General features: G+C 37.4%; 2 protein-coding genes and 1 pseudogene across 2 annotated transcripts; all 3 read right to left on the bottom strand.

The window, feature by feature from the left end:
* Positions 1 to 1257: 1257 nt before the first annotated feature.
* On the bottom strand, positions 1258 to 2004 carry LOC148292651 (glyoxylase I 4 pseudogene; annotated as a pseudogene).
* A 5492-nt stretch (positions 2005 to 7496) lies between these two features.
* On the bottom strand, positions 7497 to 8855 carry LOC110757031 (GRAM domain family protein). Its single transcript, XM_021958548.2, has 4 exons — positions 8650 to 8855; positions 8416 to 8517; positions 7976 to 8244; positions 7497 to 7777 (listed from the first exon to the last, which is right to left on the bottom strand). The coding sequence occupies exons 1-4, from the start codon at positions 8762 to 8764 to the stop codon at positions 7598 to 7600; spliced, it is 666 nt and encodes a 221-aa protein (XP_021814240.1). The 5' UTR covers positions 8765 to 8855; the 3' UTR covers positions 7497 to 7597.
* Positions 8856 to 9635: 780 nt separating this feature from the next.
* LOC110756962 (sulfate/thiosulfate import ATP-binding protein, putative (DUF506)) lies at positions 9636 to 11261 on the bottom strand. Its single transcript, XM_021958470.2, has one exon. It carries the CDS (start codon positions 11152 to 11154, stop codon positions 10231 to 10233), a length of 924 nt encoding a protein of 307 aa, XP_021814162.2. The 5' UTR covers positions 11155 to 11261; the 3' UTR covers positions 9636 to 10230.
* Positions 11262 to 11647: the final 386 nt, after the last annotated feature.

The raw sequence follows: 11647 nt of genomic DNA on the forward strand, positions 1-11647 counted from the left end.
CCCGTGGTTCTTCAACTTCAGTTTCGTTAGGACAAATGATCATGCCGTCAATTTTATTAACTTTTCTGTTAAATGTAGGGGCAAAATGCTATCCATATTACCACTCAAGGCAACTCAAAAATAATTGCTACATCAACATTTCAAGCAGAAGGGAATTTAAGTAGATAGAAATTGGTTAGGCTTGCAGAGAGACAGAAAAAAAAATTAATGCATTGTTGTGACGTTTTAGAGGAATAAATAATCCAACTCAAACCCAATTACTAAATCTATTAGCTAAATTGAAGTGAGAGTCAGAGTAGGGGGATGAATAAAGTCAATGAAACAGTTAAGAGATACAAAGGAATTAATTTTGGATGCAAAGAACATGTATCATAAGTCTAATGTGGGGAATTATTTCATTTCCTTAAAGAGGAAGAAGAAAAAGAAACCTGAGGTGTAGTTAGCAACCACACTTGGGAATTACTTTACTGTTTTTGAGAAACAATTGAAAACTTGTTGTCACCTTTACCTTTGTATGTTATTGAAGATTCTCTTGTCAGTTAGACATGTCACTCATCAAGTCATCATGGTGCCCAGTTCTTTCTTCTAATCAATGCATGCTAGGCATTCATCCATGGGTAAAAATTAAAATTATATTCTGCTAATTACAAAATTTATGTGTTTTTTTTCTTCGTATAATTTTCTATGCATCAATTCAATGCTTGTATTGTATTTCATTTTGTTGCTGTCATGCAAGCATTTATGTTTTAGAAAGAGTGGTTGAAAGAGCTTGAACCAAGTAATGAGCCATTCTATTCTACTGCAATAGTGGTATTAAATTTGAGCACATGCGCCATTGCCATCCATTTTTGTCTTTCTTCTCCCCCTTGACTTCATGGGGAAATTGCAGAAATGGGTGCTCCTTGCAGCCCAAAACAGAACAGCGCGGCTATGAGATGATGAGATGCACTTGCTCTATGTTTTGGACTGAAGGGAGCTCCCAGTTCTTCTGTTTTCATTTAAGCAGATGTCCTCATCATCCTGTGATGTGGTGGGTAAGTTTCATTCTACTGCCAGCTTATATATTTTCTGTTTATGCCTCGTGTTTTCGGTTTCCCTTGCTCTTATATGTAAGATCATTTTCATATTGGGTTACTCAATCAAGACAGCTAGAAAAGTTCAAACACACAAGATTTCAGGCTATATCAACTAAAAATTAAAAAACTAGATAAGTTTTCAAGTTGGTTAATCAAATTTTCACATGTAATGATCCGCACCTTACAATTTATGAACAAGGAAGGTAATCTTCCTTGATGTGTATAGAAGGGAGGCATGCCATCTGCTGCTGCTGCTGCTGTTGTTGTTTCTAGGCATTGCAATTGACACGTAGATTCCACCCTCCTCCACCCTGCGCTTCACGTACTCTATCTCCATCTCCTTCAAATTTTTCTCCACTGTGACCATGCTCTCACACTAAAAACAATTCAAATGTATTTTTAGTCATTTTCACATCACAAATATACTGTACACACGTGAAGATATATATACAGAAATTCTCCAACGTGGACGTTATATATATATATATATATTGCATACAAAAAAATGAATAAAAGAGCTAGAGAGAGAGAGACCTAGAAAGAAATGTGGTTATCCTTGGGGTTAATCTGGGTGATCTTCTTGGGCATTTTATCAGGGTCTTCAGATTGGAGAAGATGTATGCCAATGCCATAATTGAATAGCCAATGATTCAAATGTCACAGAATTAACCAAAAACCAAATTAATACTCAATATTTATAATGTTTCAAAAACAGAGTAAACCAATTCAATAAAAATGAAGGGTGGTTGTTGTTGGTTTTCCAAGTTTTTAAGAATTATACCATGCACCATTAAAGTCAAAGGAGCCAGGCCTCCTAATTGGGAAGAACCCAAGAACACTCTGGTAGAAATCAAGGGATTTCTCAACTGATCTGCCACACCAATGAGATGTGATTCAAGGACTTCAAATTCAGCATGCTTTCTTTCATCATTTCATAACACTCTATTTCTCAACTTGGAAAATATTACGTGCAATAAGCAAATAGAGAGAACTGGATTGAAGGCTACAAATTCGGGTTTAAAATAAATAGAGTTGAGAGGAGGAAATGGCGGAATGTTGTATGTTATGTTGACAGCCTGACAGGTCAGGTTTCAGATGTGGGATATCTATTACACGTAGGTTCCACGTTATGTTGGTGACTCCATTACTCGTTTCTTCTGCTGACACGTAAGGTCCTTCGGATTTTGAAGACCTTTTACTCCAACCAAGTTGCAGTTGCAGAGACGAGGAAACTTCTTATTAGCAGCAAAGTAATTGGTACATTTTTCTTCTTCTTTTTCTTCCTCTCATTATTTTGCATGTAATTTTACACAAACCCAACCAAATGTTGGCGAGAGTAAACACAGACACACTAATTAAAAGGGAAGATTAATATCCTTATTCACAAGTCAAACTAGTTTTAAAAAGGAAGAATCTAGAGCGACTGATAGACAATAAGCCCATCTCTGATTCTGAAGTATCGTAGAGAATACAAGGCAGACACCAAGTCATGGCCGAGTCTCCCGCTGTCTTCATTTGGAAAAAAAAAGGACACGACCCGCCCTAGCGCCCAGACCTGCCTAGACCAGCCTAGGCCGGCTAGATCCGCCCAGACCTCCTAGGCACAGCCTAGATCCGACCAGATTGCCTAGGGGCCGCCCAGATCCGCCCAAACCGCCTAGGCGCCACCTAGATACGACCAGACCTGTCCAGACCGCCTAGGCGCCGCCTAGATCCTCCCAGGCCGCCTAACTACGAGTTCGAGTCTCTATCCGTGGCTACCATGGCGTCCAATTTACGTATGTTTCTGATTTTGCAAATTTGTTTGTGATTACATGGAAAACGATTATCAGAGAGTTTCTTCTAAGGATTTTATAGCATCAGAGTTATTATCTTTAAAATAATATATTTAACGAGTATAGCCGCGCGGCTATAAATTTAAAATATTCAAATATATTCAAAGAGTATAGCCGGAAGGTTATACCTTTAAAATAATATATTTAACCAGTATAGCCGGGCGGCTATGTTCTTTAAATATACAATTTTGTCATGTTATTTTAGGGTTTAGGGGTAAAATGCCACTTTAGCTAATTAGGATAGAGTTATTTCTTCAATTATTTTATTTATACCAGTGATAATGGGGAATGAGAATTTAAATTCTTTCCGATACCTCCCATAATAATGAAAACCGACTATTAGACCATTGCGCAAGAATAAAAAATGGATTTTATTTATGAGAAATAATACCGGTTAAACCCATAAATACAACAACAAAAATAGGGATCCACCAACATTTTGTGGATCAAAGAACGTTGAATTTCATAGTATAAAATTGCTTGTATAAGAATTTACTCTCTAAAATGTATCCATCGTAATTATGAACTAAACCCAATTACAACCTTTTTTGCATTGCACTTGACAACCCTGCTCTTCTGCATTGAGATACATCAGTATATTCTCTGCATATGAAAAATTGGATACAAAACATTCTAATGAGACAACGAAGAGAAGAGTTTTGGAATAAATTGAAGTTATCAGAGGTCATATGGCATTGATATATATACGAACTATTCTAAATGAGATTTCAAAAAACATGTTAAATGAGAAGAAGCATCTCATTCTTACATATACCATACCCACGTGCACCTGAAATTCCCAACCTTAAGAGGGGAGAAAAGTGCAATACATTTCTTGTATCTCGCAAGAGTAAGAGATCCAACCTTTCATGAGGACGCCGGTTTGATAAAGAAGCAAGTTCATACATTAATATTGACAATCACAGCCCACAATATACGAGAAATATAAAATTACTCAGAAGCTGAAGGTTTTAGTCCTGCTGAAATGGCCCTATATTTTTTTAGGGTAATGTACTGTGGAAAGGAAAAACACAAAAGAAGAGCTTCTCTTGGAGGACAAAGGGAAAAAAACACAAAACAAGATAAACAATACAGGAAAGAGGCATGGACTAACAACATTCAAGGGTGCTCAGCATCCCCGATTAGCATCTCTAACTAATCAACTGATATGCAAACAAGACAGAATGCCCAATTCGTATTAGCACTCGTCTTTTATTCTAGGCAAGTACTACTACTAAGAAGTCAGAATTGTAACTACTAAGAAGAATACCTGCACGACCATTTGCAGAAGATGCATGCAAGTAATTGAGCTTCTAATCCACCCACTATTAGCACATATATCTATCATGGCTTGGATGATTCGCATACTTTGATCCAATACTGAATTCAAGTCTGTGACGTAATCACTGATTGGTAATTCTAATTGCGAGAAATGTGCATAAATGCAGAATTCATGCATGGTAAGAGAATAAAACGATGAGAGAACTAAAAAGCAAAACGACATGAAGTTTTTATTCGAAAAACATATAGTTAAAGACAACTCTGACCTGAAATAGCATATTGGCTTTGACATGTGGATCATCTAGGCGGTCCTTATCCACTTTATATCAAACTCAGGTTTAGTATTGTCCAAGCCATAGTAAGCTAGATTAAACATCTGTAGAAAACTACGCTCATGTAAGATTTTGTACAGGCTCAATAAATCAAATACTAAGGGCACAAAATAATAAAAACCAAAGGCTTTTAAATTGTGTCTTCACCACATTTAAGTACAAGAGGATCGTTGTCACAGCAGCAATGCAAATGATGGGCGTTCTGAACTTTAACAGCAAAAAAAAGATAGGTGTAGAGTATTGAAAAAATAAAATGGAAAATGGTTTTTTGATTAGATATAGGACTGCAAGACTTCATCCATTGACTTTATTAGATTTTCTGATATTCAAAACCCCAAACAACCTCATCCCTAGTATTTGAGGCAAATATTCAGAAAGTAATACGATTTGTTAGGTGCCGGCAGATTGTGATAGACATCTGCTCCCATCTTTCTTGTAGAATCTGAGCAACTTTTGATTATAAAGGGGGAAAAGCATGTAATCTGATTCACATATTTCTTTCTTTCCATGTTTTTTTTTCTATATAGTCATGTGTGACCAAAACCATCATTTGCAATATATCTGTGATTGATATTGGAAAATCAACATATGTCTTTGTTTTCCCATTATAATATTCTGTTCCCTGCAAGAGAATCAACACTTACGTAAATTTGTCCTGAAGAACAGCTGCTGCAATATACTCCTACTAGAAACCTTTGTAGATATAGGAACCAAATGAAAAGATACTGCACAAATTTTGCCTTACCTGAATAATGACCAGACGATGACCTGGAAGGTTTACACCGCATGCCAATGTGCTGGTACAAACTAATACCTATAATTTAATACATATGCCTAATCAGTAAATAGAGTAAGAAAATGATCTTTTTATATTCTCTTTTCCTAATGTGTTTTTGAGGAAAGACTCATGCTTATTGAGGTAAAACAGAAAAGCTGAATGACATTTGATGGTTTTCATAGAGAGAGTCCAATCCAATCCAATCAAATCAACGCAGCAGCCGAAACGAAAGAAAAATTTTTGAAGCTTGAGTTGAGAGAGAGAGAAAGAGAGAGAGAGAGAGAGAGAGAGAGAGAGAGAGAGAGGCTCAAGACCGAGTCTTTGAAGCTTGGAAGCGCTTATGGCTGTGACGGCCAGTGCAAGCTTTGTGTTCGTTTCGAATATATTTAAAGCGTATAGCCGAGCGGCTATACAGTTAAAATATTCGAATATATTCAAAGAGTATAGCCGCACGACTATACCTTTAAAATAATATATTTAACCAGTATAGCCGCCCGGCTATACTCTTTAAATATACAATTTTGTCATGTTATTGGGCTAAAATACCACTTTAGCTAATTAGGATAGAGTTATTTATTCAATTATTTTATTTATACCAGTGATATTGGGGAATGAGAATTTAAATTCTTTCCGATACCTCCCATTCTAATGATTTCCAACTACTAGCCCATTAGGCAAGAATAAAAAATGGATTTTATTTATGAGAAATAATACAGGTTAAACCCATAAATACAACAACAAAAAATAGGGATACACCAACATTTTGGGGATAAAAGAATCTTGAATTTCATAGTATAAAATTGCTTGTCTAAGAATTTACTTTCTAAAATGTATCAATCATAATTACTAACTAAACCCAATGACAACCTTTTTCTCATTGCACTTGATTAAAATATGAATAAAAAATAAAAATTAAACACACTCTCTCCCCCTCTATCCCGATTTCTACTCCCCCCAAACTTTATTTATTTATTTATTTGGTAGGTTTTTTATTTGATTTTCTTTTATTGTTATTTTAGAGATATGATTTTTTATTCATTTTTTATTTTAATATAAAAATACTATTTTGCCCCTACATTTAACATAAAAAATTAACAAAATTGACGGACAAGACTATTTTGGCCTAACGAAAGTGAAGTTAAAGGACCACGGGAACGATTTTGGAAATTAAGGGACTTAAATGCAAATCGGGACTAAGTTTAGGGACTAATAAAATGATTAACCCTCTAAAATTAATTCAAATACTTAAATACTAATTATTCATTAAATAAATAATAAATAATATAATTAAATAAGGCTAAGATATTACTTAATTGCAAATATTAAACTAAAAAACTAATTTAGTATAATAAAAAAATTCCATAAAATAATTAATTACTATTAATTAAGTAATTTATTAAATTAATAAAATATTTAAATACTAAAGAAAGAATAATTAAAACATAATTACTAATTAAAGTAACAAAAGGCTATAACTAAAAACAATTTTGTGCGGTATAGCCGCTCGGCTATACGTTTAAAATATTCGAATATATTTAACCAGTATAGCCAGCGGCTATACTCTTCATATATTAATATATTTTAATGGTATAGCCGAATGGCTATACGCTTTATATATTAATATATTTTAAAGGTATCGCCGCGCGGCTATACGTTTAAAATATCCAAATATGTTTAACAGGTATACCGGTGTGGCCTTACTCTTTATATATTAATAATATATTTTAAAAGTATAGCCGCGCGGCAATAGTATTAAAATATTCGAATATATTTAACAAGTATAGCCCTGCGTCTGTAGTGTTTAAATATTAATATATTTAAAAGGTATAGCCGCGCGGCGATACTCTTTAAATACTAATATATTTTAAAAGTATAGCTGACGGCTATACTCGTTAAATATTAATATATTTTAAAATTATAGCCGCTCGGCTTTACCCTTCAAATAGTAATAGATTTTAACAATATTTACTTTTTAAATATTAATCTAGTTGAATTGCTAGCTTACAGCAAGTAAAAGTGTTTGATTGATTATAAACCAAATGGACGCCGTACCCTTTTTATTTAGGGCTCTGCTGTGCTTGTTTTAAATGGGTTTTGATGTTATCAAAAAGAAAAATGCATGCTTCCCAAACGAAGGTGAATGTTAGGGCTTCCATAAACAGATGTAGAAGTATGGCAGATGTGCAAAAACAGATTAACGGAAAGTGTAATTAAAATTTAAGGGGTATTACTTTTACAATCCAAATTCCAATCTGTCTGAATTATTAACTCCAGTTATTTAGCTGTTTCCTTCAGCTAATTCTGAGAGATCTGTAGAGCTTGGCTTAGATTCTTGAGGGCCTTGTCATAGGATATGAACCCCATGAACCAGAATTCATAACCATCCCTCGTGACAATGTGTATATATTTCTCTGAAGGCTTCCATCTGTTTGCTGATGGATTGACTGTTCTTAATTGATCAAGCTGCACCACCACCTGCACATTCAAGCAATTTAAAAAAGCTTTCACTGGCAAGGGACTTGTAGCTCAAGTAAAGAGCATTTACCCTGCACTCGAGGTCCTAGGTTTGATTTTCCCCCCTCCCCAATATCGCTTGTGTGAAAAAGAAAGGGAAAAAAAAAAGGTTTCATTCAATCAATTCTTTCTTCAATTCCACAAAGTCTTGAATCTTACCTTGTAGTGCATGAAATTTGGATTCCCTGGGGACAAATAGTGGCAGAAATCACTGCAAAAGGCTAGTCTTTTGTTGGAGATGTAGAGCATCCCAATTACAGGTCCATGAGAAGTTGACAGATAGCAAGCATATGAATGCAAGAGCTTCTCTCCTGCCAGGTTCTCAAATTCTTGCTGGAACACTTTATCTTTCCCTCCTCCTGTAAGCACCTTTGTCCCTTGATTGAGCCTTGCCATGGCTGCTTCTGTCAAACTAGGACTCATTCTAACTGTTCAAAATAAAATTCCAAAACTTAGACACGGATTAATTAAAGTTAATTAATACAAAGCCAGGTACTAAAACAATCTTAACTGATCCTGGTCAAAATAAATATGTAACATAACAACTGAGTTCCTCTGCATGGGAAAAAACTTGGGATTTTTGAAGGAGAGAAACTTACGGTGGTGCCAAACACTGTCTGCAATGGCCTCGGCTCTTTTGGTTGCAACTTCAACCCTTTTACCGCACTGACTCAGTGAGTCGAGCATATTATCCATCGGACCTGTACCATCAAGTAATGATCATGTAAAAAACTAGAACATATATTTTCCTATAAGATATTTGGTTTCGCTTAAATTGAGGTTAAGCAATGATCACGAGCATAGAAACAAAATATTCAACAGAAAATACTAACGCTTGGTAGCAGAATTCGTCATGGGAACAGGGGAATATTGGACATAAGGATTGTTGTTGCTGCTGCTGCTGTTGTTGTAATTGGCGTTAGCTGCGCCTTCAAACTGACCATTCATGTTGTTGCTGCTGTGCTGTTTTCTTATGATCTTCTTCTTCTACTGATGGCTGAGGCCTCTGTCTTCCGGCACACATTTGTGTTACCGATGCCTGAAGGGAATTTTGACATAGCGACAAAAATTAATAAAAATAAAAATAAAAAGAGGAAAAAGAATGGCGATGGTGGGTGGTGGTGGGCCATACCACCGAGTGATGAACCTTTAGATGCCGTCGCACTTCGTTCGGAGGAACAAAAAAAATGCCAACTTTTGAATTTTTCTTAATATATTATCAATTACTTAGTAAAGCATATTGTTGGATATTGTTTTATATGGATTTACACACCATCACGAGATCCTGCGAATATAATTATTTTATGTTTTAAAAAAAATTATATTCACATGAATTACACGCAGATTGAAACTTGGAGAATGACATGAAGGTAAGTTGAACTGATGAAATATTTTGGCCAGCCGTTGTTTTCAAAGTTCATGTGAACTTAATTCAATTGAGAAAGTGGAATCCAAGTTCACAAGGCCTCGCTATCGCATTCCTTGTAGCATATACAAATTAGATTGTTAACAATTAGGGTTCAACTGCCGGCAACGAAATTTTTATGGACATATTTATAACTCTCCATGTCAATAATAAGGACTTAAAGTTAGAATTTCAATTTCCCTTGATGAAATGTAGATGGAGTTCGCACCTTAGAGAAATGTCAATGGTGTCATCACTTTTTATGCCCCATGGAGCGAAAAACCTTGTATGTTATCTTGATTAATCACGGGATATCATGTGAAAAAATTATCATACGTGACATACCGTTATTGACCGGAAATAACAAAATAGTGATATCCCCATTCTATAGAAGTGTTTCTCCCCGCAGAGGAGTGAGAAATCGTTTTGCCTTATCTAATCACTTTCCAAAAATGAATTTAAAAACAAGAAAAAGGCAGACCAACAACAAAAACCTTATCCAAAATTCCAAATAATTGTCTCTTCCTTCTTATCTTGTTCCTCCACGTTTACAAATATCATACATAAATTTGTTGCACCAGCCACACACAACCACGCTTTCATTACAGGCCAACTGTCCCAACAATTTCCAAATGTTATCATCACCCGTCACATCACCGCGCGCGAAAGCGACTTCATCAAACGGTGCCACCTGTCATCCTCATCGCATCAAAAATCCTTTCAGGATAAAACTTCACACCGAAGTAATCACCCACTCTGATCTGCACACGTTACACTGAGACCCCATCTCAAAACCGTTCGATTTATAGGCTTACGCCCAACAAAACAAACCAACAGCCCAGATTTGTTGGAACTACGATGTTTCTATATTCAAGTGACGTGCAGCTAAGGTGTGCGCGTACACGATGTGCATTTTCCGCGTTACACCACAAAAAACCAAAAAAATTTAAAATTTAACCATCATTATTTTTTGATTAACCGATTAATTTATCTAATTATTACTAATCATCTAAGTACGGACGTATAGACGGCCGTTGACGCTGGAGTCAGAAGCGGCGTCGTCGAACCCAACCCAACGGCATTTCGCAACAGTTACCGGAGCGAAAACGGTGGAGGATATTGAAAACGATTTCTCCGTCAACGGATTAACTGTCCGTTTGTACGGACCGAACCACTTGTTCTGCATGTAACGGTTTTTCCTCCACGGAGGCACGGAGAGCTCTCTGCTTCTCAGCGACCTCTTGACGGCGTCGCTCATGACTCGGACGATTCGCTTCAGGTCCTCCGAGGTGCCGATGAAGTCTCTCGGCAGCAACTGCAACAGCCGCGAATACTGGCTAGTTGGCCGAGCGATTTCGAACACGGCGGCGAAGTCGAGGTCCACGAAGTACCGGCTCTGCCACACGGAGGAGCTCGATTGGGCGCAAACCACGTCGATGAACTCGTAGCTACCGGCGGCGATGTTGCTGGAAGAGCTCCAATTGGTCTTGCAGATCGCCGCATTGTGCCCCCGGGCTCTCAAAAACGACATCACGCTCCGTCGCAGGGCGGACTTGTTGCCGGATCTCAGGCACGAAAACGCCTCCACCGCCTCGGAAACGTGAGAGCGGAGCAGCTTCGCAAACGAGTCCGCATTTCCGCTAACAGCCGCGGATTTGAGAATAGAGTCCATCGCGTTCGCGTCGGAGGCCGAGTCGACTCGGTCCGAGTCAGTCTCGTTGTCCGGAAACCGAGTCTCGGACGAGTCGTCCTGGAGGAAATCGTGGACGAGCTCGGAGAGGCAGGGCGAGTCGCCGTCGCCGGAATGCTCGCTTCCGCTGCTGACGTCGTAGATGCTGAGCTCGGAGCTGTAGCCGCCGACGAGGCGTGCCCTGACCTTGTCGTCGAGAGGGTAAGTGACTCTCTTTGTTCTGGTCCTTACAAAACCCGCCATTGATGAAGCAGCTTTTGGTGATGAGCTTTTACTAGTGTGGAGAAACTTGGAGGAAAATGGAATATGTGAGGTGCTTTATATATAAGGGGAAGGTTTTGGAGGAATTTAAATGCGAATATTCGGTTTTTAATTTGAAAAGTGGGTTTTGGGGAAAATAAACTGTTTATTGGAAGAGGATATCCGAGTCGGACTGTACAGGTGGCAGCATATCCAGTGGCACCTGCTGTGGTTTATTCCAGTATATGTGTGTGACGCGGGGTTCTTGACCGCTTGAAAACTCTCTCGCACTCATTGCCTTATGGTTTTCGTAGGGTAAGGACTCGTCACCCACGAGACTATCACGTGGTTGAATGAGTCTTGGGCTTCACTCTTCTAACATTTGGAAGGTGTGACTAGACAAGATAAGTTCAAATTTTTTGATGTTCATAGGAGATAAGTTTTTATTTAAATGGAAAAAATAAATCATGTCTTATGTTTGGTGAACTTAATAATG

The sequence above is a fragment of the Prunus avium genome, chromosome 8 (assembly GCF_965620075.1).
Source record: "Prunus avium chromosome 8, drPruAviu1.hap1.1, whole genome shotgun sequence".
In the NCBI taxonomy this organism is placed as follows: Eukaryota; Viridiplantae; Streptophyta; class Magnoliopsida; order Rosales; family Rosaceae; genus Prunus; species Prunus avium.